The sequence below is a fragment of the Typopeltis vanoorti genome, chromosome 25 (genome assembly GCF_054136105.1).
Source record: "Typopeltis vanoorti isolate ZY-2024b chromosome 25, IOZ_Tvanoo_1.0, whole genome shotgun sequence".
Classification (NCBI taxonomy): domain Eukaryota; kingdom Metazoa; phylum Arthropoda; class Arachnida; order Uropygi; family Thelyphonidae; genus Typopeltis; species Typopeltis vanoorti.
The window spans coordinates 13,671,403-13,698,380 of record NC_143573.1 but is presented as its reverse complement, the minus strand read 5'-3'; the positions used below and the strand labels follow the sequence as shown (position 1 = coordinate 13,698,380).

Sequence of the window (26,978 nt, the reverse complement as noted above, 5' to 3'; positions counted from 1 at the left end):
TCGTATCAATAAGGAAACTTGGTATCAGACAATGCAATAGAAAAGTAGTACGCCGCTGGAAATTCATTTACCTCCACCATTATTTTTTCCATGGCGAAATCGTGGTGAACAGATTTTACCAGCGAATGGTTTTCACATGAAGGAAATGTTTACCAACCGATGCAGCAATTGTAATCGCTCGATTGGGAAATATATTTAAAAAAATGGGATCTTGAGCGAGTACTTTTTTTTTTGCGTGGCAAATAGGGTTTGCATAATCTGTCACTTGATCATAAGTAAGTACTTCATACTTTTGCTGACGAAAGTCATTAACCCTCTCATGCACGAATTTTTATGTTCATTTATAAAAACTTATAATGGCATGATGCAGTATTACCATGAATTCATTAAATTTGCGTCCAATATATGTAAAAAATGATGTCCTCATGCGAGGACATCATACACTTACGCCAACAGACTACAGACATATTTCTATGGAAATGACCTAGACTAAGGAATTTATTTTCATTGAAAGACATTACAAGTATGAAAAAACAATACTGCCTTACACGTGGATATTTTATGTATGTCATGACAAGTACAATTCCAAGGTACATTTTGAGTTCAGTCACAGTAAGTGCTAAATTATCTTTGCCTTTACGGCATGCATACAGATTAGTTTGTTTCACAATTTCATCCATCAATTCATCTGGAACAGCTGTGAAAAATAATCTACAGGGCTCTCCATGGCCCTTTACTTGGTGTTTTCCTCTAGACTGTGGTTCAGTACCAGCAAATGGATTATCTTTCTCACTAAACCACACTGGTTGTCTCTGCAATGGCATATGTCCAGCAAGAGTTGTATTTTGCACACTAGCTGAACTTTGAACGTTGTGAGTCTGACCAACATACGAAAGACACTAAACATCAGCCTTCACTTGAACTGTCGCTTTTTGTAGGATCATCATCATCAGAATCGCTCAGCTAAAAACCATCTTCAGATTCCTCCAACAGTTTTTCAATCTCCTCTTCAGTAAGTCTCTTGTGGTAATAGGCCTTTTTTTATGCCTGATGGACCTGGCTTTTGGTTATCCATCTGTAAAAGGGATGATAATGCCAATTAACACACTTACTATTCATGTATGTTTGCAAAAGTAAAATAATAAAATTATTGTACAAAAACTTTCTAACTTCAAACTATTTGCCGCATAGATTACCTTACAAAAATTGTCCTCATGTGAGGACAGGTTGTTTTCAAGTTCGTTTTATGAATATGGTAATAAACATGAACAATAAACATTCACACTTCATCTACAAGGTATAACAATATATAAAACCATACTAACCTTCCCAGAAGACTCATAAAATCCCCAAATTCAAATCAAGATAACAGCAGTTTTTCACTTCCTCCTTCATACCACCATGCACTGCAGAGAGATTGGTATTCCTGTAACTCTGTTGAAACTCCTGCCATCTGGTGTGGTTTCTAAGAACACTTTGGTCTCCCCAGATGAGGACTACATACATACAGTAGCACTAAATTACGAATGAATAATTATTATGAGAGAAAATATGTGTGTCCTCATATGAGGCCCTCCCTTATGCATGAGAGGGTTAAAAGTCTAAATTAATTAATTTTAAGAAAACATTTTTATTCTACTGGGTATATCAGTTTTCAGGGATATAACCTAATATATAATTACTTTTTTTTAGAATTTAAAATGTTTGAATGAAATTATTATGTAATAACTGAAGAAACTGTTTCCAGTTTCTAGTTGGGAAGACAGAATGGAAAAAGCAACACGACTACACCATGCTTTACATGAAAGCCATCGCTAACCTTGGCATTCCTGAGATCATTCCCCATCTGAAGCCATTTCTGATAAATGATGGAAATGAGTATCCAGTTAGTCTTCGAGTGCAAGCCATAAACTCTCTCTCCAAAGTATCAGCTCATGTTCCGGAAGAGGTAAGTGCACTACCGTGGGCAGGGCCGTCGCTAGATTAGATCGCACCCTGAGGCTAACAATTAAATATCTCCCCTGATGGATTATAAAACAAAAATATAAGAAAATCTCCCATTACTATTTTGTTTTTATTACAAGAGAAACATTAATGCAACACGATTACATAATAATATTAATTAAATGTTTGCTCTACAGGGATATCACATAATAAAAATATTTATAAGCTCTTTGAAATTTAAATTATAAGCTATATGTCCGCCTCTATCGGTCTAGTTGCTAGACCAACCAATCTTTCTTAGGTCAATGCTGTTCGCAAATAAGTTTTAATCAGTTTAAACTTGGAAAAACGTCTTTCCACACTTGCTACGCTTACTGGCTAACAGAAATTGTTAGCGTAGCGACAGCGCCTACCGCAATATGACTGAACGAGGGCCCTTATTAATCCGCGAGGAGAGGCAAGCTGCCTCTATGCTACGGTACTGACCGTGGTTCTTTCATTAACTGTGTTTTGATAGAAGCTTTTATTCGAGTTCATTTTGAAACAATGAATGAAAAAGGAGGTGGAAATTATGGGTTAAAATTGGATTCAGCATCTTTGCACCACAGAAATTATACCACTAGCTTTAAATAAACGGTGGTTTAGAATGACTATATAATGTTTACTCTAACAAGCAGAAGATTCCTAAATCCACATTTCTTTCTGTTTTTATAACTCCAAATTTCTTCCGTGTGCTAATCTCCGCTAAGTCATGAGCTTCTGTGAAAATATCATTTAGCGTCATGGAAACGCAAGTTATATTCCTGAGCCAGAAGCATATCCGTTTCACTTTAATTGGAATGAAAGTTACTTGTATTGAACTACAAATCCTATCACCCTTCTATGCAGTAACTTCTCTGGGATCGACATTTTACGCTGTTTCTTGAAATTCGTTTTGGAGTTTTAACAATTATTTTCCCATTGTTCTTCTTGTACTGTTTCATGTTAACGAAAGGGAATGAGTTCATGATTCCAATATTTCATTTTTTTTTCTTCTATTAGGAAGGATTGAACTTTATTTCTGACTCTTATCCCAAACATTTCAGCATTCAAAATACAGAAAAGTTTAGTATATGAAAGATTGAATATTCAGTATTGAATATTTCAGTACTTGTCACTTTTTGAATCACCTTCTTCCACGATTCTCGGCATCGTTATAATATTTGGTTTGTATAACTTGATTAAAAAGGAAACCAGAACTATATACAACGTATTAGACAACAGTTAAGTAATGTTTAGTGTTGGATAATCAAATTCATGTTCGATTACTAATTAAACTCTGCGTAACAAGTTCAATATAGAAGAAAACCAACGTTATTCGTGTTTGAGAATGGTGGTTTGACAATCGGATCAGTATTTATCAGCAATTTAAAACAACGTAACATTAATTTTCATAATCATTCTCAAAGTTCCATTTCGATCTTCGTTCTAGGTCAAGCTCTTCTGATAGTGGGAAAAAATGTCAGTTTGTGAGTACAAAAAAAAGTCACTTGATCTTGTGAGAGCCGGTCTTCTCACCAAATCGATTGAAATATCGCACACGTGAAGAACATGAACTAGGAACGATTCCTTGCAAGGAACGTGTTGGAAAAGCTCTGTTACACTCATTAACAATATCCTCGATTGCTACGAGGATATTGTTATTAGATGGAGAGTGCGTGCAAGTGCTTTAAGCTATCCAAGAATGCATTATCTTCACATATAGCCATTAACAGACACTGCTGTTTGAATTACCTTCATTAACTGCGATAGACCAAGATATGTTTCAAACGTACAGCGCTGATTTCGATATCAAAACACTGCAAATGCCGATTTCAAATTCACACATGCATTTGCATATGTATTAAAATATGCAAAACATTGCGTCATCAGGATAAAATACAAAATTCTCGCACGCTACAATAAAAAAGATGCGGATTATATTTAACTTTTCTTCCATAAACCAAGAGCTACAAATAATTTCTTTTAAATATTAATATCAAATATGTTTATTAAAGTTTATTACATGAACATTCATAGCATGTCGTGCACTCTCTGAGATTCTGAACGTTCCTTGTGTTGATTTACATTTCATTTTTCTTCTGTTTTTTGCCAGACATGCTGAACACCAAACTTGATGCATTTCATGTTCTTTTATTTTCTAACATATAATCATATAATTTTTATCCTTAAACAACTTCAACTCTTCTTACATTAACATTTATGAATGCTTTCTTTCGTAATTGTTTCGGTTATATTGTCTAAGAAGTTTTCACACGTCGTGTTCTATCTTACTTCCCCTCTCCATTTCTCTACTCCTCATCCTACAACCTTTAATCAATGCAATGATTCGATTTCACAAATAATAATCATCCCATTTCTATTTCCAGGTCATTTCGCTGCTGATGCCAGTATACTTCAATACCTCTGAAGATTACGAAGTTAGGATCACCGCTTTCACCATGCTCTCCGCTCTCAATCTAACTCTTGCTGAGATAGAAACCATAATTCGCTCTTTGAGTGAGGAAGATAACGTCCAAGTGGCTGCTTTCGTGTACAGCACTTTCTACTACTTGGAAAACTCCACATTCCCCTGTCATAAATCCATGTAAGTATGCCATTTCTTGTCATATTCCTTACTCCCTATAATAACTTATATTAAAGCTATCTTGAGTGTTTAAATAAATAACTATTTATAGAGAGGTATGAAGTGGCTTCATGACATTCTTATTTTTATGCTATTTGCAGAAGCTCAAACATCACCAAGATTTCTCACCTTCTGGATGAGTATTACCCAATTTGGAATGATATGGACAACAGTTACTCACTCAACTATTACAATACAGGATACGATGGTAAGGAACTTCAGCAATACTTCCATGGTCTTAATTATAAAATGAAATTCCTAACATTAATAAAAAAAAATAGTATATATATATATATATATATATATATATATATATATATATATATATATATATATATCCAATAATGGCTCAAAACACAAGTATTTTCTCAATTTTATTCAACCATAATGTGATGACAATTGCAGAATATTTGGATTAATTAAACTGTAATGAATATGTCCCGTCAATCTCATGCTATTTACATTTGTATTTCTTCTTATATGAGAGAACGAATGTTTTTCTTTTATTGCAGAGGATTACGACTTGGGAGGCTACACTCAGATAAGAGTCGTTGCTAACAACAACAGTTATATTCCTCGATCGATGCACATCAGGGTGGCTGACCATATTTACAGTCACTCATATAATGCATTAACGCTTGGTTATCGGGCTACAGGACTGGAGAAGATCGTTGACAAGATCATTGGGCCACAAGGACTTTACCGTGAATCCCAATTCGATATTCTTCGAAAACGTACTCGCCGGGATGCCAAACGGGACATACAAGAGATCAACCAAAAGGTATGTAAATAATGAAATTTTTGTTCAGTAAATGCACATTAGAAATGATCCTTTGATTAATAATATGCCATGAACTTGGTTATGCAGCACTAAACATTACTTAACTGTTGCTTAGTACGTTGTAGATAGTTCTAGGCGTCCTTTTTTAAAGTTTTTAATAATAATACCGAGGATAGTGAACGTGTAGATTAAAAAACGAACAAGTATTGACATATTCAATCTTTCATGTCCTAAAATTTCAGTATTCTGAAGTAAATGTTCCTTAAGTCAATCAATCAAAGTAAAATTTTAGGATAAAAGATAGAAATAAAGTTCAATCCGTGTTATTTAACAGAGTCAGAGGGAAATGTTGGAATTATAAATGAAGCGAAAAATAAGAATACTGTATTTTAGTTTTCGAAAGAAATATGGTAGGTTTATGCCAGGTGAAAATATTGAATAAATACAAAGCAGAAAGGAGGTTCATTTAAGTCAAAATTTAAATACTAAAGTACAAAAAAATTATTTACTAGCATACATTGCATTTTAAAAATTTTATTAGAAACTCTTCTCTCGCTCTGCTTCCCTTTGAGAAAATATGTGAACTTTCCAGATCCCGCCCTCGTATAACTTCTGATTCTGAGATGGTAAAACATACGAATAATTTTAAAAAATAATAACAGATGATTTCAGAACATAAATATGACTTTTATGTTCTAAAAATATATCTGACTGAATGTTCGTTGTTTTTCAGCTGCATCTGGTTACTCGGGAATACGAACCCATCGATGGTTATCTTTATGCCAGTGTCATGGGAAGCGATTTCTCGTTTTATCACTTCGACGAAAAAACCTTGGAAAGCTTATGGAAGGATGGTAAGCTGATGTTTTCTCTCTCTCTGTGCTAAGATAATTACAGTCTTAATGGCTTATTTGTAGAAAGATAATTTTTAGTGAACCCAATGTGTTCATCTGAGGATTACCAGGGGAAATGTAAATTTATTTAACTTAATAATCGTTGATGTTATGAGACAATGAGCACTAGGAAACACGTTGAGATATTTGTGCTTCTCTTTTGTATTATGAGTACACTTTCTGATATTCCTTATTTTGCTTTATAAGAAAATTTGTTTCCATTCACAATTCAACTGAAGTCTTGATTTGCAACAGCTAAACATGCCCTGTAAAAGTTTTTATTGAAAAAATGAAATTATATTCGATTTTAATTTCTTCAAAAGTGATGGACGGATGTCTCTAGCTTGTGAATTCATATCAAGTTGGAACTCGACCAACCCTATGCTGCTTCCAAAAAGGATCAATTTACTTACCTTTGCTAATTATTCCATACTTAAAGCTTTATTTATGCAGACATTAAAAAATTACATTGAAGAAAATAATTTTGACTTAATTTTAATCCCAAAACCTTCAATCTTTGGACTCTAGATTATTTTTGTTGCAAATGCGCATACGAGTAAGAAAAAATGTAAGTAATTTAAAAAGTTAAATGAAATAAAAGCCGGAACGTTTAAAATCATTCAACATCCAACATGTTGAATGTGAGGTAAATGTTTTCAACGAGTTACAATATCTGTTCATACTTAAACATACAATCCGTTTCTTAACTGTATCATCCTTTTCAGATGCTTTGGCCATTCCAGACATTCCATCTATGTTGAATGATCTCGGAAACCATTATAAACAGTTCTGGATAGTGGATGACCAGACATCTGTGGTGCCAAATGAACTCGGATTACTGTCTTTGTTCGAACGCAAACAACCTGTTTACACTTCCTACCAGAACAATGATCTGAAACTCGAAATGCAACCAGATTTATTTAGTGGAAACAAGGTTCAACCACCAACCGAAGTCCGTCTGAAAGTCGATGGTCACGCATTGTAAGTATTAAGTATTTTACATTACTTCATAAATTACCTAAAAGTAAATGAGAATATTTCCATTAAACAACTCTTGTATATTTTCCTTATCTGAACAGAATGGACAAGGAGATATACGAAACATTATCGGTCATACTGCCCTGGGAACAAGTCTCTCTTGGCATCGGTCTAAATCGCCGCAGCACCGTCTCCATTCCTGTGAAAGCTGAGCTGCACGTCGACCTTACCACACCAAAAGTAAACTTCAAGTTGGATCCAGAAGCACCTCATCATTTCTTCCATGAAAAATCGGATCCATTCACTTACATCGATGAATATACCAACTTGGTTCCCCTGCTCGAAGAGGAGAAAACTTTGGTACTTTACAAGGAAGACGTTGCAGAGAAGGTATTAAATTACTATCATGTATAAAAGAGTTTTGGTTGTTTAATATCATACACAAGCAACTATGGTCATGAATTATGGGCATTATGTTTATTATTATTTCATTTTCTACCGTTTTTTCGGCGCGGAATTTGAACACATGTCACTTCCACCCAAAACGCACGTTATTCTAGCTGCGCCAGTTTTATTTTGGAGATTCTACCTAACTATTAACGTTCATTTCGTTAATTTAACAGTAGCCGATGAACTAACAGAGTTTCTACATAATTTTATAACAGCATTTTGATTTCGGATTAAAATGGGAATCGTTTATCATAATCGAAAGAAGACAAACTATTTCTAAACAACTGAATTTATTCCTAAGCTTCTTTATCCGGATAAAATATGTTGAAACAAAGATTTAGAGCTTACGCAAATCCCTATTTCTCTCAAGTCTGTCTGTCTTCAAAGACAAATAGGCGTTCGATATGTTCCTATAAATTCAACAATCATTTGCTTAGACATAATTTGTCACCCACTGAAAGATAATTCAATTATGAAAATTAAGCTTTATTATTTAATTAGACTAGTTATTTAATTAAACAGCTTTGAGAAGAATTATAACTGCACAATGTTTTGTTATATTTGCAAGTTTTATCTATTATTTTTAGTACTGATTAGAAGCAGTTATTACAAGGAATGACATCTCACAATTGTGTTTATCAATTGCAGTGGGAAGAGGAATATTTACACGATTACTTGGGTCTTGGTCTGAAAGTAAAAAGTCGAGCCGAATCTGTGTGGAACGACTATGGCTCTTGGTGGAAGTTTGTCACCGAGAAACCCATCCGCGAGCAGCTGTACTACCACTATACCAACCCCAGAGCTGAATCCTTCCACGTGGATGTATGGTCGACTCCAGCAAGACAAGATGCAACAAAACAGGTGATATTTCATTTGTATACAAAAAGTGAAAGAAATTACGTTGTTCGATTTAATAAAAGTTTAAGTGTGTTCTAATGTTAGGCCTAAGCATAATGATTCTTTCTTCTCTGATCCTTAGATCGAAGCTGCGTACGTGTATGAATACAGAGAAGTGAGCGGACAGGAAGACCCAACTGCCATTCCAGGTTACGACGCTCCTGACGATTACTATCCACAGGCAGATTATCCGTTTTACGCACACGTGTTGAAAGGGGAGGTTGTCGGAAAGGGTGAACGGGAACGAAAAATTCAAGGAGAGACTGTGTATGCCTATAGCGAAGACGAGCTGCAGCACAGATTCAAAGTATACTACAAGAGAACTCCCTTCTCCAGAAAAGAGACAGAGGAAGTTAAAGTGAGTATACTCTCTCTCTCTCTCTCAATGAAAATAGCTGATTTTTTAATTACTAGTTTCCATTACCTTTGCACTATTTTGCCAACACGGCTATTACAACACCAATTATGGCTAAGCGATCTAGGAAGATCACCTTCACAATCTATAAAACAGATCAAGTGTCAGTTGCATTTTAATTCATATTCTTTATCCCAGTTTAATTTTTGAAATAACTTTAAATGTGTTTCAATAAAAACAATACAGGGCTTCCAAGAATGTGAAGTATCGTATCGTTTATGATGTTCACTTACTAAGAACCTTGCGTTACATTTATGAAATCAGTACTAATGAATAAAATTCTTTATCTCTGCAGATGTGTGCATCAGGTTACATGCGGTATCCAGATTATGACTTGAAGAAATTGTACGAGGATCTTGACACTCATGGCAATGCATCACTTAATGCTAGTGTCCATGTCCACTTTGGGAAGGATTGCAGATGTGGCAAAAAGGTAGGTGAAACCCTCTGAAAATGACGTACTTCTACACAGTTTTATTCCGAATATAACAAACATGTTCTATAGAAATGCGATACCGTTTTTTCATTTTCTTTCAACAGGAAAGCACTCCATTCCTCTACAAGTCGTATATTGCTTTATGAAAGGTTCGAATATTTTCTAATTAAAACAGATTGTACGAAATATAGGATTATGAGTTCAAAAATAAGAAACGATTGCTCGCTTTGGTTTCAAAAACTGCACGATTAAAAGATAGTTTATTAGTAGGATGTAACGCGTCGGACGCATATAGTGAATAAAGAAAGGATGTGCAGAAGTAAATTTTCATTATATCTTAAAGTGGATATTGACGTAGGTCTAGGTACTTTTTTATTACATTTGTAACAAATACGTCTGCAGGCACAATTGTCATTTAGCACCGCTCACGCGAAAAATTAATCATTTTTCGCGTGTACTTACTGCAGAACTCGCTAGTTGGATCGAGCAGGACAACCGAAAAATACTTAATTTTTCGGGTTTTTTTATATTCATTTTTATATTCACCGTTTTAAAACGTATATAACTTTATATGTTCCAGTTGTATGTTTTACAACATATACAACTAGAACATATCGATATGTAAATATAAGAATGAAAAATAGTTCACAAAATTATAAAATTAGTTTTGTAAAATAATTATCTTGAAGCAAATTACCAAAAAATAAATAACTGTTTGGTTAATATGGATTTAGAAAAGTGGGGAATAAACTTCAATGATTAAGTGTCGAATATAATTTCTCTGTTGATAATAAGATCTTGTTGATATGAATCTTTATAAACAAAGTTTTCATGCTTAAATATATTTCAGATCATAGTGGAGATAAGCGTGAACCAGACAGAAGAACAAGAAGAGTTAATAAAAAACCGAGAAAAGGAACTTACCCCTGATTCTGACAATATTTACGCCTACTATTACCAGAAATGCAAGGAGGATCGTGAAGAAAATCGATGGGCTAGTCCATACTGCCGCTATTACAGATATCTTATCACCAAATTGTACAATTTCACTGTTGACATCCAGTATGAACAGGTAAGTAGAATTCTGCGCATGACTCAAATTGCAGTGTTAGTTGATAATATCGTAATTTTCATTATATATGACACTAGCTTGAAATTATGTAAATATTTCACGATTCTTTTCATTTGAAAAAGAAGAGAATGTACGTAGGTATTTACATAAACATGAGTGCTTTTCATTTAACAAATGAGACACTTGGAGAATAATTTCGTAGGTTTCCAGTGCTGTTTTTGAAATATATGCCAAATACAACTATACATAGAGGTAATGCTCAGTACAATTACGCCATCTGCGTGGAAATGTTATCAATTGGATATTCGATTTCAAATTAGATAAATGATTTATAATTACCTTTATACTGTTATTTTTACGGCTATTTTGCTGCTTAGGAGTGTCCTTTTTGTTAATGCCATTGGCTTTTTACTCAGGAATTCTTAGGACATAGCAGATATATTTTAGAGACAAATATATATAGTATAATAGAAAAAAATTCGCACATACTTTTCTTGGATGATGTTGTTGCCTCTCTTCTATCTTTTATCTGCGGTGTGCATACTTCTTCTGTTATGATGTTAAGGGGGAATAGGGAGCTTAGGCAATGTGGAAGAATTAATTTGAAAAAAACGGGTTTTTTTATAGAATATATACATATTATTTTTAAGGGTGGGCAGAGCGTTTTTTTGTTAGGATGGGAAAAAGATGAAAAAAAAGGGCTGGAAATAGAAACAACCATGTTTTTAGAGGAGGGGGGAAAGGTTTATGGTAAAAGGGGGCCGGGGAGAGGGTTGACGGGGTGCGAGCCGTTTCGATTTGAAAAAACCCGGGTTTATTTTCAAATTAATTCTCCCACATTGCCTACGCCCCCCCCCCCTCCTTTCAACACCATAACAGAAGAAGTATGCATACCGCAGATAGAATACAAGCAACAACATCCAAGAAAAGGTATGTGCGAATTTTCTTTTATTATACTACATATATTTGTCTCTAAAATACATCTGTAATGCCCTAAGAATTCTTGAGTAAAAAGCTAAATTAATGACATTAAAAAATGGGCACTCTAAACAAAAGCAGGCAAAATAGTCCTGAAAATAATAGTTTTTAAGAGGAATAACATGGGAGTTTTCCCAGAAATAATACCTTTATACTGTAATTTCATGAAACGAAAAATTTCATCTATTGAATAAATATGAACTATATGTATTCCACATCCATTCTAAAATTGCTTTAAAATTTTATATTGTAAAAATCGAAATAACAGCACAATTACCATTCGCTTTGATAGTGTTCATATATAAAAAATTTCTTAAGGATGAGAGCAAACTACGTTTATTTTATTTTCAGATCCCTGAGTACGTACGAAACTACACGTACAGAGCCAGCCAGATCTGGAAACACAAACTTTTCCACCACCTGGAAGATAACGCGTACATCAAAGGCAACCCTGAGAATAAGATCCGCATCGCAGCCAATTTCTCTGTTGCAGATCCCTTGGTAGACGTTAGAGTCTATAAGCCATACGAAAACACTTATTATACTCATCTCTACACCCCACGCTGGATAGACTGGGTCCCTGTTTCCACGTATCCTTACCCCGATTACCCCGAAGTCCAGGAATATTTCCACTGGTTTAGCCATGGTAAGTATTCAAGTGGAACAGCAATTTCCTTACACTTTCTCTCACTTAAAAAAAAAATTGCTTTAAGACTGTTAAGACGATAAGTGCATTTAAATAATGCAAGTATTGAAAAGTAATTCAAAATAATCATAAAACTGAGTGGTTCGTGATCGCATTCTTCTAATGTCATCACAGTTGAACATAAAGCACTTTGCCTTAAACGAATATTGATTTTGTTATCATTTCATTATGTATTTTGCATCGCCTTAAATTTAAAATGGGGTCACTTTAAGCCAAAACTATGATTACTTATTAACTTTTCGACAAACCAAATGCTACATTTAATTAAATTACATTAAACCGCTGTATAGTTCACTGAAATGCTTACTAAACTATCAGACGCTAAAATTAACACCGCTTTTTTGGAAGTAAATCGAACCCATGCATGCTAATTATTTCAAATACATCGTTAATATTTTCAACAACTAATACATTCCAGTTGAGATACATAACTCCTTACTTTTAACAAGGAAAAAAACAAACTTTTGGCTTCCGAAATCTTAAATTGCAAACGTTGGTTCACATACTATACTATTTGAACAGGAACTTTTACAATTATTGTCATGTTTATGATTATTCTCGCATCTTCTAGAATGATGCAACTCATTCTCGAAGTGATCCTCGGATGAAACAGCTCTGTGTTGCCGAATTTTGTTTCCTAAGTGGCGTAGACGTTCTTCTATATATTGTGCATAATGTGGAAAATTAGATGCTGAGTTAACTTTAGAAAGAGAGTGGAATAGTAAGAAACTTCTGTTTGAACAATTAAGACGGGTGAAGTGAATTTTGCATAGTTTATTTCAAATAACAGCAAGTTAATGCAGTCGGTTTATATTAACTTTTAAAATGCCAATCATTTTTTCTGAATACTGTCTAAAAGTGATGTCATGTCATAAACTTTTGAAAAAGATTAATTTTGAAACGAAAACTAAATATCACTTCAAATGATAACATGACTGGGGTCTACTATCCGAAATCCTCTTTTGAATTAAATTTTTATCATACAGTAAATAATTGTATTTTTATTACTAGCATTCTGTACGGTTGGAAGTCATCACGTGAAAACATTCGACAATGTGACCTATCCTTTGCCACCCACGGATTGCTACAAGGTGATCTCTAAGGACTGCTCACCCTATCAACACTACCTCGTTTTGGAAAAGATAATCTCTCAACAGAATCCTCCACAAAAGGTGAACAAATACTAAATTATTTACTAGAGAACCTTTTTCCCTATTCACACAAGTTTTTTCTTGCATGTACAAAGATACTGAAAGCTGTTGTATTTGTTTGTTTTTAGGCTACTATTGTATACTTGGGTCCGTCTTACATTGAAATGACACCAACAGGTTCGGAGATTTCTGTTAAAGTCAATGGTAGCACGGTCACTGTAACTGAACACACTCCTTACACTTACAACGTTACTGTTGGCAGTCAAGAAGTTGAAGTATTCGAAATCAGCTATGATGGATTTTACTATAGTGTGAGGTCCGACCAGTACGGGGTGTATGTGTACACAGATGGCAGATCCATTACTATTGAGGTACGTAGAAGGTCGAAATAATTTGCTAAACCGTTAATGTTACCTGTTCCATATTATATGTATATCGGGTGTTTCCATTTAGACTAATTCAGTCAAATGACTGAATTTTTCTTTTGATATTAGTTGGAAATATAGAAATTATTCTAAGTTTCTTATCAAGATCCAAAATGGTGCTTTATCATTATTTTTAAAGTGGGGCTAAATTATTTATTGATTATAGAAATTTAAGGACGTTTAAGAAAACTGTATCGTCGTATATAAAAATAATTAGCGGTCACCGATGCAAAATGAGGTCCCATTTTCAAACGAATGAACTAGATTTAAACAAAGAAACAACAATAGAAATGATAAATCGGAATATATATCATACAAACATTATGGTAGCGCTGGGCTCAGCAAAATAGACCATGTGAATTTATGATTTGTTTCCCAGTAAAATGATAATTATTCCAATACCTGAATGTCCAATGTTCACAAGTTTAATTAAATCCATCCATCGTCAAGGCCAACCTTTCCTAATTGGGTTATGGGGACAGCAGCTGCAAGGGCAACTTCCAGTGGTCACGATCCTCCACCACCAAGCTCAGAGTTCTGGTGGGACTCCTAAACGTGTCCACCCAAGGTTTTGGATATAATCTATCCAGAGAGTCCTTGGCCTCCCACCCTCTTGGCAAAGAGGGTGGAAGGCCAACGTAACTGTGATCTCTCAACACGGAGAAGCAGCGGTTGAGTATTGAGCGTTTCCCGAATTGCAGAGCTTCTGAGTCGTCGATTCTTGTCAGCCCCGCAATCCCCCGAATTAACCTCATTTCACCCGCTTGGATTCGTGTCTGCATTCTTCCAGTCATTACTCAAATCTCATGACCATAGGTGAAAATGGGAAATAGACTGTATTGAAGACAGCAAGCTTTGCCTTCTAGCTTAACTCCCTCTTCAATACTACCGAACGGCCAAGATCCCGCAATATTGCACTTGCTAAGCCAATTCGAGTATCTAGTTCTATGTCCCACTTTCCATCACTTGTGAATATGGACTCAAGGTATTTAATCTTCTCCACCTGCCTCAGTGGGACTCCACTCACATATAATGTGCACTGGGATGGTTGTGTTGAGAACACAAATCTTTCAGTTTTGGCCACAAGATCTTCATCCTGGCTTCTGCACAAACAGCTATAAACCTATCCAGGGTCCGCTGGAGGTCATCTATGGAAGAGCTAAACAGAACTAGGTCATTTGCAAAAAGCAGATGTCCAATACTACATCTTCCAATTCGGACACACTGATATTGGATTGATATGCCAAGGATGTGCATATCAATCCAGTCCATAAATATTATGAAAAGGAGGGGTGACAGAACACACCCTTGACGGAGACCAACGGAGACTGTGAAAGGTAAGGACTTTGTGCTGTTTACCCTGACACAAAGCTGCAGGTATTCATACAGGGACTTGATGGCAGCTAATAGTTGGCCATCCACTCCATAATCCTGTACTAATTGCCAAAGCTTATCCCGAGGAACCCGGTCATATGCCTTCTCCAAGTCCACGAAACATGTGCAATGTGCAGACATTCTTGGCATATTCCCAAGATTTCTAAAAGACGTGCCTTAAAGTGAAGATTTGGTCAGTTCTGCTTCTACCAGGACGAAAGCCACATTGTTCTTCCTGGAACTTTGACTCAACTATGCTCCTGCACCTTCTTTCCAAACACTTAGCATATACTTTCCCCAGCAGGCTGAGCAGAGAGATGCCACGATAGTTGCTGCAATCTCTGGTCTCTCTTCTTGAAGACTGGTATTATTATGCTTGTCTGTCATTGCTTTGGTGCTCATCCAGATATCCAAGCAGCCTGACACACTCGAGTCAGCCAGAGAACACAGTCTCAATTTAAGGCTCTTAGCATTTCGGGCCGAATTTCATCATCACCAGCAGCCTTGCCTGATTTTAGCGATTTTCTTGCAAAATGGACCTCTTCTGCTGTGGGATTAGTCATCGCCTTGATCTGCACCTCTTGGATTTCCACAACTGCTGGGCCACCTAAGTTAAGAAAGTTCTAAAAGTATTCCCTCCATCTGTGGAGGACATCCTTCTCGGTTGTTAAAAGTGCACCATCAGGGGCCTTAATTACCCTAGCTGTACACGATTTCCTTCCTCGAAGGCGGCGGATGGTCTGCCAGAATACTTTGTTTGCATTTACATAGGATGAGTGTAATCTTTCTCCAAAGGATTCCCATGCCTTCTGCTTTACTGCCTCAGCAGCAGCTTCAGCGTACCAGAAACGCATCTCCGGTGATCTGACCCTAAATCATGTGAAGTAGGTCTTCTTTTTTGCCCGGACAGCTTTTTGGCCCTTTTGGTTCCACTAAGGAGTCCTTTTCTCACTGCCCGTCGCCACGCCAAGCCACTTTCTGTCACAGTATGAGAGTGAAGAGGCAGTGCAGTGACAACTGTTCTGAACAGTTCCCACTCCTCCTGAACATCTGCAGTGTGCTTGGGAATATCTTTGAACCTGCAGGAAATGTCATCTGCAAAATTCTTCCTCACAGCCTCATTTTCCAGTGCCTCCCATTTCACGTGGTATAGCTGCTTAGGCCTACCAGCGTTGAGGGTAACATCTGGTTTCTGAAGCAGTAAAGTGCAGACAACAGGGTGGTGGTCAGTTGACAGTTCTTCTCCTCTTCTCACACGAACGTCCAACACTGAGGAAAATAAGTCTGATGAGACTATAAAGAAGTCAATCAGAGACCTCTGTCCAAGTGTATATCTGTAACAGGTATACTTATGGACTTTTCGGTACTGAAAAAAGGTATTCATTATGGACAAGCTGTTAGTACAGCAGAAGTCCAATAATTTCAACCCATTCGCGTTAAGGTCAGAGGCGCCGTTCCTCCCAACCACACCCCTCCATGTTTGGTCATCTGTTCCAACATGTGCATTGAAGTCACCCATTAGCAGGACTGATTCCATATTTGCCACCCTGTCATAAAGCAGCATCCACTTCTCTAGGAGGGCAGAGTATTCTGACTCTCATAATCTTAGGTGCATAGGCTTACACCACAGCCAAGTTGTGGTGTAAGCCTATGCACCTAAGATTATGATCAGGAGCCTTAACACACATACCCATTCCCCCCAATGGGATCTACTCAGCAACACAGTCTGACAGCAAGGGACTTGTATCCCACACCTGCCTGAGCAGACATTATCGGACTCACACCTGAGTAGTAGAGCTTCCACCCCACATCCAGGTCGACAGTTCCAGAGCCTCTCCTATTTGGTCGAAGAAAGCCCGACTAAATCTAGTTGGCAGCGCTGGGTTTCCTCTATCAGTTCCCTAAAGCTATTTCCAGAACCATTTCTTTGTGCTGCCCCTAAACACTTTCCCCAAACAGGTAGCGGGCCCATTGATGGAGTTTCCTCTAGCAGAGTGCTGAGGATGATGTCTGAGGAAGACTAACATATTTTTCGAACGGGTCCCTCTGCCTAAAACCCGAACCCGGATAATATTTTATCCTATAACTCTATAGAACATTATGTGATGAAAGTACCCTTTCCAAGAAGAAATTTTGTTTCACTTTAGTAAGCGAATTTCAGAGTTGCAGCCTCCAAGGCTACTTCACAAACTGCATGTAACCTCACTCATTCAGCAGTATTATAACCCAGTGCAATTCAAGCTTTTATCTTGGACATCGATTCTAGTTTCGTAATCATAATACAAATAACCAGAAAGCTGTTTTTCATATATGAAACTAAAGTTGTCCATTTTGTTTTCTTTTAGGTGTCGCCTTACTACAAAGGAAAACTGTGTGGTTTGTGCGGAGATTATAACGGAATGGAGCACGACGAATTCAAGGGACCAGACGGTTGGGCCTGTGTTAATGCAACATACTTCGCCTACAGTTATGCCATTCCTGAGAAAAGCTGCACTGCACCATCAGTAGAGGACAAATGTTCTCACCAAGGTAAGCAACCCATAATTTAGCCTATCTCATTAATGTAGCATATCATACAATCCAGAAACAGAGAAAAGTGCAGGCAGGATTACAGCAATTCACGCGCTGCTAAAGAATTTCACTCTCTTGAGTTGATCTATAGAGTATTTTGATCAGTTATCGGTAAATAGGATCGTTTTCATCAGTGCAAACTTGTGTTTGCACAAATCGTTAATATAGACATATGTCCCATAGTGTTTTCATCCATTATGATCACGCAGCTGCTCCCATTACTGGTACTTGATCTCTCCGATCAAGAGATAAGCATAGACTTTTAGCATCTCTTTTTATACTTTTATCATACACGTTTGTAAGAATAAATCCACGAGAAATAATTAGTAAAACAAACGTATTAAAATAATGAAGCGTGCTAGTCTCATACCGTTCTTTAGATAAATAAATGGCCCTTAATACAAATCCCCGTTAGAAAACAAACTTCATTTTGTGCACATCCTTCCCCAGTTCGTGGAATTTAATGTTCTTTCCGAAATTTTGAAAACTAATAGTGATAGATGAACAAATTGGCTAACTATGATTGTAGGTACATTAAGGGAACGAGGCCAGTATATTATCTCTTTGCGAGCTTACCTAACTCATCACCTTCTGTTTCACTTTACAATGGGTTGTAAAATTTTACTTAACCACCACAAAAAAGTCAATAATTATTACGCTTACTATAACCACCCGAGTTACAATTATTTCACTTGACCAGAAAAAGAATTTTATCCATTCCACGAATAATTTGCATAAAGCAAGATGTCATCTTCCACCCACCCCGAAACATTAGCCCAATTTCGAACGTATTTGTTCTTTTTTTGCGTTTTATTGTGAGTGCATGTTGAAAGGTGTCACTTCCTGTTTCTTACTGAAAAATCTCGTATGCGTAATTATCATAGCGCGTTAAGTTGACAACTTTTGAGTTAAGTAAACTGGAAATTCTCATATCTTGTAAAAGAAAATTGTTATCACCATTACTTTTCAAATAATCATCGATGTCTGAATTACTGATAGCTGTTTTTTAACAACCAAGAGATCTACATGAGTAGATTCCATACGACTAATGGCCTTCATTGGGCCGTGACCCACAAGGAAGAAAGTATTGTGGAACTGTGGCAGTAAATGCCAATATTTCTTTTGAATACAACTTTAAATAAAGCCTGAAAAATCGTATGATAATAGTCAGATGATATGCATTATGCACTCTACGCTTTTGTTCCGATTTACTTGCTGTAATCTGCTTAATTTTATTTGAACACCTTACATGTAAATCATGTCGTATTTAGTCAAACAGCTTGCATCTTATCTATTACATAAACAATTATCAATCCAACGAAAGTGCTTATCAGTATGAGTAAAACAACGTACCTTGGAAAGTGTTATGGAAATCATCTTTCTTCGCCACTGAAATCAAACTACTATGTTGTATGAAATCATGTAAATTCACTGCACACACAAATTAATTAGCCCACAAAGTTAATTACCACAATAAAATAGCACAACTCTTACTATTATTCAGCAACGTAGTTAACTCCGCACAGTAACGAACCGAACAATCCAAATATCGTTTACATTAAATTCTCAGGGGGGGGAAAGAAATGCAGCGCATGAGACAAAAACTGTTCAATATAGCCATTTACAAATCACCGTTTCAGAGCATAAAGAACTGCGCAACTAATAGGTTCAATCAAACTCCGAAAGAGGGCGCAAAAACGAAATATTTTTATTTGAATTTAAACTACTAATTTATAGTTGAATAATTTTATTCTAATTATGTTTATTTTGATTGATTAAATTTGTTTTTCATTTATATTTAATGGCGCAAATATGTTTTGTTTAAATTTTGCTTGAATAATAAATACGTAAAAAAATAAATTCTTTTATGTTTATTCTGGAACAAAAAAATAATAAAAAAAGCAGTTACGTTACAAATCATCCCGTAACTGCTTTTTGCAGTGAAAGTACTTTAATTAATTTATCAGTATTTAGACCAATAACTTAACCAGTTAGATAGGGCTAAATGGCCTCGCCAACTCCCCGTATACGGGAATAAAAAAGGTGTTAGCTGATTTTTTTTTAACTTATCTACGAAGGACGGACGGATTGGAGATGTAAAAAAAAAGTGGATTTGTATGTAATTCAAATAACTTAATTAAAAATGAGATTGCTGAAAAGGAAATATCAGTCTGCAGAAAGGCCGGGCGAATTTAATTTAAGTTTATAAATTTGCACAAAAGAGGTGTATTGCGAATATCCAAAGATTTAGCGGCTTCATTTAATGACGTCTATTTTATTATTGATCATTTCAGTTTATCTCATCAGGGCAAACTTTAAAGACCAACCCACTTCCATGAGTCGATGTTAAATGCCCACATGCGCCCACTCGTACATTCACAAGCACACCAACAAAACTGGAATACTTGGTTTGGTTAGTGCTGTTTAAAATTAATGCATAGGTAGCCGTCAGGTGGAAACATGTTCCTATACATTACTGCCCTCTCATTAGGATATGTGAAATTCCAGCATGCACAAACAGCTAATTCTCCTCATTACACGAAATGGTGTGGCAAGGCGGCCAAGTTCATTACTTTCCAACCTTCGGTTTCATTTAAATGGGTTGCAAAAGAGATTAACTTCTGTGAAGATGCGTGTGTGTTCGTATGATATTTAAGTGGTTACAGAATGTATAAGAAGAATCTCACTTTTCAGCTCGTAAATTTAAATACTTTTCCTCCCTACCCGTCTCTCACCGAGGTGTAACGTTTAGCTCCCAACTCATAAATGACTTTTTTTTTGTCCAAAAACATGTTTGCTTTTTATTCATTTTATTCTTTTATAATTCCACTTGCGAAAAGTTGTAAATGTGTTGTGCATTTGGTACTATGTCTGGATTATGGGTTAGGTAATCCAGGAACCTTACTCTACAGACCAAACATGAAACTTTCTCAAGATACTTCAGACTTCCAATAAATGTGGTAATTTCTCTCCTAGCACTGAAGATCGTCGACGATCTTCGGTACTAGGAGTGAAACATTCAGGCCTTATGTCAATATAGCCATTCACAAACATACAGGCCTTACGTCAATATAGCCATTAATTGTGTATATCGTGGTAACTTCTATAACGCTAGATCAGCAGACCGATTGAAAGATTTACAGATGATTCGATTCCCCCAAGTAGGAACTTTTCCAGGCCATATTTTCTATAATAACGGGTCAAAGTTTAATAATTTCATATTGAAAAGTTCGCTTTTAAGAAACAGAGCTCTTAAATTCTAAGTCTAAGGAACATAGAGAAATGACTTCAAACTGAATAGTAGCAATTTTATGGTGTTTCTATTTTCATGTATTTATATATATATTTTTTTTAATTAGTACCTCCAGGATCTCCAGGTTGCACTGTATATCGTAACGTAAACAAGAATGTTGTAAAAAAGCATCAGCCCCAGATCTGTTTGACCACAGACCCCATTCCGCAATGTGCCCCTGGATGTCAGCCACAGAAGGTGATTTCTAAGACGGTACCGTTCCACTGTATGCTAGCTCCCGATCCTGCTGCTCAAAATTTGAAAAAAGAAAGTCGCCGTCGTGTGTTGGGTGAATTAGCTCCGAAGTCTGCGAATCATCAAGATACGGCTGAGTTTCACTACGGGTGCAAACATGCGCGTTAATTAAAAATCTAGTAATTTGTCTCTTTGGAAACAAATAAGTGTTATTCAGCCTGTTTCAAGTCATGTACAGATCAGAGTTTCTTAAAATAAAATCAAGCTAATTATTGACTTGTCTCTGCTATTCTTCACATTTAACACTTGTGTGTGTGTGTGTGTACAAATGAACCAAATAATATTATATAAAATGAACAAAAAACTACATTAATTTAAAAAACATTTTAATAGCATTACAAATGAATTATGACAACCATCAGTTGCGTCTTGGGTACTGTGGTATTTAGCTATGATAGTAAATATAGATCGTAAATATAGTAAATCAGTTCACTGGACGTTATCTCTAACATAAACCTACCAATCACTGTCTCGTTGTATGAAAAGTTTTTATCATACATTTCTTCTGAAAAAGCTTGGATTTCCTTCCTTCCTTGAATGGCAATGCAGTCCTTAAAGGTCAGTCAAATCTTCCGAGTGATCCTCGCCCACCTCCATAAGGACTCGGGTGACTTGTGTAAGTGGAAACAGTGTCCTCCGGATCTCTGGTCCGCCGATTTAACATAACACATGAGATGCATGCTGCAATCAGTCTAGTTTGAATGGCTATAGCAGATATGATTACTACCACAAGGACGGTCTTGTTAAGGCAGTTAACAACCGGCCTGCGATAATCTTTTATTAGCACAGAAAAACATCTTCTACGAACGGCTTTTTGACTTCTCTAAAAAGCCTGCTAACTTCTGTGTTACTAAGTACTCTTTCTGACAGCTTCGGGGAGAACTTTTTTTTTAAAAAAATTCATCTGGTTTTGTACAGTCAGAATGAAGGATTTGAATCTGGATACAATGAAGAGTCCATAAAGTGTACAGTGGAACAAATTATTGTAATTGATTATATGGTTCCTCCCCAATTCCATAAATAAACCAATTGTGCTATCTGTTTATATTGCTGCAGATTAGTTGGATTTTTTTTCAAAGAACAAGAACCTCGGTGAATTTTCGTCACCATTAGGAATGACTACCGATGTGCATTCGCAACAGAGAAAACAATGCAATAGCTTTTCCGAACGGATTAGTGCTTGAATGTTTGAAATTTTATTTTTGATCACATTTAAAAACTTCTGCTTACAGGTCAATTCTTTCCATTAGAACATTTCTATAATCCAAAGGAATAAAGAGGGTATTAAACAGAGAAGTCGATTTCCAGAAAAAAAAAAAGATTTTCGCTCACTAATGAAAAGCTAACCGACCTCTCCCACTGCTGACAGTAGCAAATATCATTCGTCATCTTCCTAACTACATTAAAGAACCCTCCGAAATTCTGCTCAGTGAATTTTATGTAAGTAGATTCTTCTTTCTTTGGAGCTTATTAAATACTTCTACAATTGTTATGCGAAGAAATATAAAAAAATGTCTGACGAACTAGTTCAAGCAACAAATGATTCAAGAACTAACATTTATGAAGTTAGCCTGTTGTAATCTATGAAAAGAATTAAACTGTACTGAATTTAAACAATATCATTAGTGATTCTATCCAACTCTTATCTCAGGGTTTTCTTTATTATCAATCAGCAACTGTGCGAACACCCATACATCAAGGAATACAAGAGCGTTCAGCGCAGCTGCTACTTGGCCTTCAGTATTTTAGTTCGGGAAACGTGTGTGGCTCGTCATGAATGAGATCACGCAGAATGCTCCCCTGATGTGGCTACCAGATATGTAAAAGTGAGTTCCAGTAATTTTCTCGGAGCCATTTCATAGCAGTCCAAAATAAAACTATTTTGAGTTAAAAGGTTAACTTTAGTCATGCTAAAATGTTATTTTTCTAGCAATTTAGCAACCTACATGAGGCCCACGATGGTGAAGACGGGACACATCTACATTCGAGCCTTGTCAAACATCGGTATCAGAGACGCGAACCCCTTCCTGAGAAACTACATCCAACATGAAGCTAATGAACACTGTCTTTTCGATAGTCGACGCAATCTGGGATTTAGTAAAAGATGGCACGCAATATCCAGAAGAGGTAAGTCCGAAAACATAACTGACACGTTCTACTTATTGTATCTGGAGATAGACTTGGATGTGCACCTCATACCCGGAATATTCGTCCCTGATAGGGCGAATATTCCGGGTTCCAGAAAACAGCATTATCACCGATGTTATATTTTTGCAATTATTCTTGTTAAAGATCCCCCTAATTGTTTCCTGGCTTCATTCCTAAAATTAAACACAAATACACTAATGTTTCATGAAGAAGACACTTTTCATCACTTAAACTTGACATCATATTCGCATTGATAGCCCAAGTGTATGCACCTTTAAGCGGTTCGAACAGATTGGCCCAGCAGATCATATACTTAACGTTCCATTTGTTATAAACCGCCCAGAAAGTGAGGCACGGTGTGGGCTGGGACAATATCACCTAGAAATCAGTAGCTGTAATTGGATTTTGTGTCATCCAATTGGACGTTATCATTTGTCATGAGTTGCTCATTTTGTTTACTGAGTTACATCTGTTTTACATGTATGAAGTGTGTGAACTGAAGTGCTTAAAACACCGATATAGACAAGTAATTTTCTATTAATAATTTATAACTTTTCAGTCCATATTTGCAGTAGGAAACAATGTTGACGATCTGCTGAATGTCCCGTTTTCTGCCAGAGCTTTCGCGGATTGTATGATTGATTACAGTGAAAGGGGATTGGAACTTGTATATAAATAAGTAAAACAAGTTATTTCAGCGTTTCTTTGGTTCAGTCAAAAAAGTAATAATTTCCCAAGCGATTACTTTTTCCGATTTCTGTGCGTGTTATATGGCTGTATTTAAAAATCGTATCAAAATTCAAATTATCCGTGTCTCAATCTGGTATTTGCCACTGATAATCTAATCTCACCACGAAGCATAAATCCTTCGTGCTTCTCACGTGTTGACACACTAGTGACGGGAACAGCTGAGATACTTTCAAATAAGATTATCAGGGGAACGAATGGGAGATAGCTGTGTTATTCATAATAAATGTTAATTAAAAAATTTTTAATTTGAGTCAATTTCAAGCAAAGTAACATACAAAAGTTTCAAAATGGGAAATTAGATAAAGTTTATGCCTGTGGTTCGATAGAAGATTTTAGTAAATAAGTAGAATAACGTTTTCTTAGTCTCTAAGAGAAGGCAGACAAATAAAAAGTTACTTTTTTAGTTGGAGATCTAATCAACATAGTAGGAAATGAATGTTGGAGAAAATTTAGATAACAAAAATAAAAAGCTAATAATAATTGTAAGCACCTAATGGATGAATTTCTATTGAGTTTATGAACTAGTCATTAGACAGACTACCTAATGAAGAGGACAAACAGGAAATAATTCATATTTCTTGATTCGTGGTCAATCAGTCATCAGGTGTCCTCAAAGAATACGAAAAATGTAAGAAAACTAAAATTTTGGATAAAAATAGATAACGAAAACTCTTGGAAAGAAGAGAATAAAAATATCACGAAGTTGGCAAAATATTCTGTAGACCATTGAATAAAATCTCAGAAACAGAAGAAAAAAGACTATAAAAGGGAATCAGAGAGAGAGGATAAAGGTTACTTAAAAGTCGGGTATTTTGAGGGTTCTGAAGAAATTACTTTCAAAAAAACTGTGAGCAAACAGTTTTAGAAAATATTCAAGCGGAATGCAGTCAGGGGTAAATATGAATACTTGAGCTATGAAAGCCATCAGAAATCCAAAATGCTGAAAGGCCACTTGAGTCCATGATATTCGACCAGAAATGTTCAGTTCTCTGTAGCTACACTGCATGACACACTGAACGGGCTCTTCAGAAGGTTGAATTCCACATGAATATCCGAATATGAATACTGCATCCTGACTAAGAACTATCAGAATCAGGTGTTTTAAGCAAATAGTCCAGAATTCACAGAAATAAAGCATGGATCTGTATTTGGAGAACGAAATGGAAAAGAATATGACAAGGTGTCAAGAGAAAAACTGTTCAAAGTGCTGGAATTATACGGAATATTACTTAGTTCAATGTATATTCTTTAAATAGAACTTAAATATTTTGCGTTTTAAGTCAGCAGTTAGAAATGACGGATATACAGGTGTAATGTACTCCAGGTGTAAGAAAAAATGTGTATGAGATCGCTGTTATGAAGTAAAGATTAAACCAAACCTTATATCAAAATTAAAGATAAAAACGGAGCAATTCATTTTATGCAGATGGTGTTGCAACTCTAAATAAATCAATTTCACGATTCCCTAGCCAGTTGTCACCACGGCTAAAACTTAGCTTCACATGTAACGGAACGGCTGTAATAACTAAGCATTTGAACTCGAATAAAAAATAATTTCATGAATTCTTGTAGATGTTTTGTATTCTGCTACAGTTCCTACTGTGTCCAGTTCAGAAGTCGTATGCAAGTAGGTGATATTTTCATACGATTGCATTCTTCATTTGTAAATGCTTCAGGCATTTTGCGCTGCACTGCGCTTCTTTGCACACAAACTCCACCCACATATAAAAGTTAAGGCCTAACCTTTGCACGCCTAACTAGTGTGTTCTAACTTCTTATTTGGAAAAGGACCCATAGTTTTGAAGGTGGTTTTGCTTCAAATGACCTCTAGAAGATGTTCCTGAAAGTTGTTGAATTGTGAACGCTCTATATTTTATGCACAAACACGAAAGTATGGAATATATTATGTACTGTACAAAACTTATAATTCACGAAATGAAAAATATTTCTGCCAACCTCAAAACAGAAGAATTTAAGTTTTTTTTCATATTTCAATTAATATTATTTTACATAATATTAATTATTTAAAATTGTCAACTAAAACGAATATAAGTAAATGTTTAATATCATTTAGACAATTTTATATTAAATTTATTCAAATAACTAATTCATAAACATATTTCTCAGCCAGATGGCGTTAGATGTACTGCTCTTCGCAACAAGTTGCTTGAGGTAACACGTCACGTTCATTTTTGTTTCTCCATCCATCCGGTACCTGAATGTGCTCCAGGCTGCAAGGAAACCCAACGTGTCGCCAAAGAAATTCCTTTCCACTGTCTCCCCACAACCGACTCTTTTGCCAGCTATCTCATAAAGCAGAGCAAGAACCGTGTGCTTCATGAAGTCGCAATGAAGCTCGAGGACCACCGAGCTCAAGTCAAATATCCCGAAAGCTGCGTCAGAATACATGCGTAGGTCCAGTCCAATCGACTTAGAAAAATGCATCCCATCAACCTCGATATCTTCGTTTCTCTTTTAATATCCTATACAAGCACGTGTACAGATTTATCGCTGCATAATAAAAACTATTTTACCTAACATAAAGAAACTGTTGTTCTTTCTTGAGAAGATCCAACTGACCTGACTTCTGTACAGCAAGAAACAAATCCTAACTCACATTTAATGTATTGGTCGATCGCCTTTGTCATAAAAATATTAACGTACGGGTTTCTTGTATATTTGGCACCTTAAGGCTCACAAAACAATTAATCCTGGAGGGAAAAATGAGATGTACACAAGAAACTACCTAAAGATGTTTAATTCTCGTTGGTCGCTTTAATTATCGTTTTTTTGTTGG

The 26,978-nt window shown here is 36.0% G+C and overlaps 2 protein-coding genes across 4 annotated transcripts in view; both read left to right on the top strand.

Moving 5' to 3' along the window:
- LOC150092556 (vitellogenin-6-like) overlaps positions 1 to 21,499 on the top strand; it is a 30,862-nt gene extending 9,363 nt beyond the window's left edge. Inside the window, exons 12-27 of the mRNA XM_090414425.1 lie at positions 1,748 to 1,948; positions 4,353 to 4,570; positions 4,711 to 4,817; positions 5,122 to 5,390; positions 6,124 to 6,244; positions 7,009 to 7,264; positions 7,363 to 7,651; positions 8,360 to 8,572; positions 8,691 to 8,966; positions 9,319 to 9,456; positions 10,310 to 10,531; positions 11,861 to 12,155; positions 13,227 to 13,387; positions 13,495 to 13,737; positions 17,511 to 17,694; positions 21,096 to 21,499. Coding sequence (XP_090270551.1) covers positions 1,748 to 1,948; positions 4,353 to 4,570; positions 4,711 to 4,817; positions 5,122 to 5,390; positions 6,124 to 6,244; positions 7,009 to 7,264; positions 7,363 to 7,651; positions 8,360 to 8,572; positions 8,691 to 8,966; positions 9,319 to 9,456; positions 10,310 to 10,531; positions 11,861 to 12,155; positions 13,227 to 13,387; positions 13,495 to 13,737; positions 17,511 to 17,694; positions 21,096 to 21,391 — 3,489 coding nt within the window. The 3' untranslated portion in view covers positions 21,392 to 21,499. The remainder of the gene's footprint in view (positions 1 to 1,747; positions 1,949 to 4,352; positions 4,571 to 4,710; positions 4,818 to 5,121; positions 5,391 to 6,123; positions 6,245 to 7,008; positions 7,265 to 7,362; positions 7,652 to 8,359; positions 8,573 to 8,690; positions 8,967 to 9,318; positions 9,457 to 10,309; positions 10,532 to 11,860; positions 12,156 to 13,226; positions 13,388 to 13,494; positions 13,738 to 17,510; positions 17,695 to 21,095) is intronic.
- A 149-nt stretch (positions 21,500 to 21,648) lies between these two features.
- On the top strand, positions 21,649 to 26,719 carry LOC150092555 (vitellogenin-1-like). Of its 3 annotated transcripts, XM_090414427.1 has the most exons (3): positions 21,649 to 23,109; positions 23,214 to 23,410; positions 26,313 to 26,719. In XM_090414427.1, the coding sequence occupies exons 2-3, from the start codon at positions 23,230 to 23,232 to the stop codon at positions 26,594 to 26,596; spliced, it is 465 nt and encodes a 154-aa protein (XP_090270553.1). In that variant the 5' UTR covers positions 21,649 to 23,109; positions 23,214 to 23,229; the 3' UTR covers positions 26,597 to 26,719. The 3 variants fall into 3 exon arrangements, with proteins under 3 accessions (XP_090270553.1, XP_090270552.1, XP_090270554.1); XM_090414426.1 differs by having other exon boundaries at positions 21,649 to 23,410; XM_090414428.1 differs by having other exon boundaries at positions 21,649 to 23,410; positions 26,309 to 26,719.
- Positions 26,720 to 26,978: the final 259 nt, after the last annotated feature.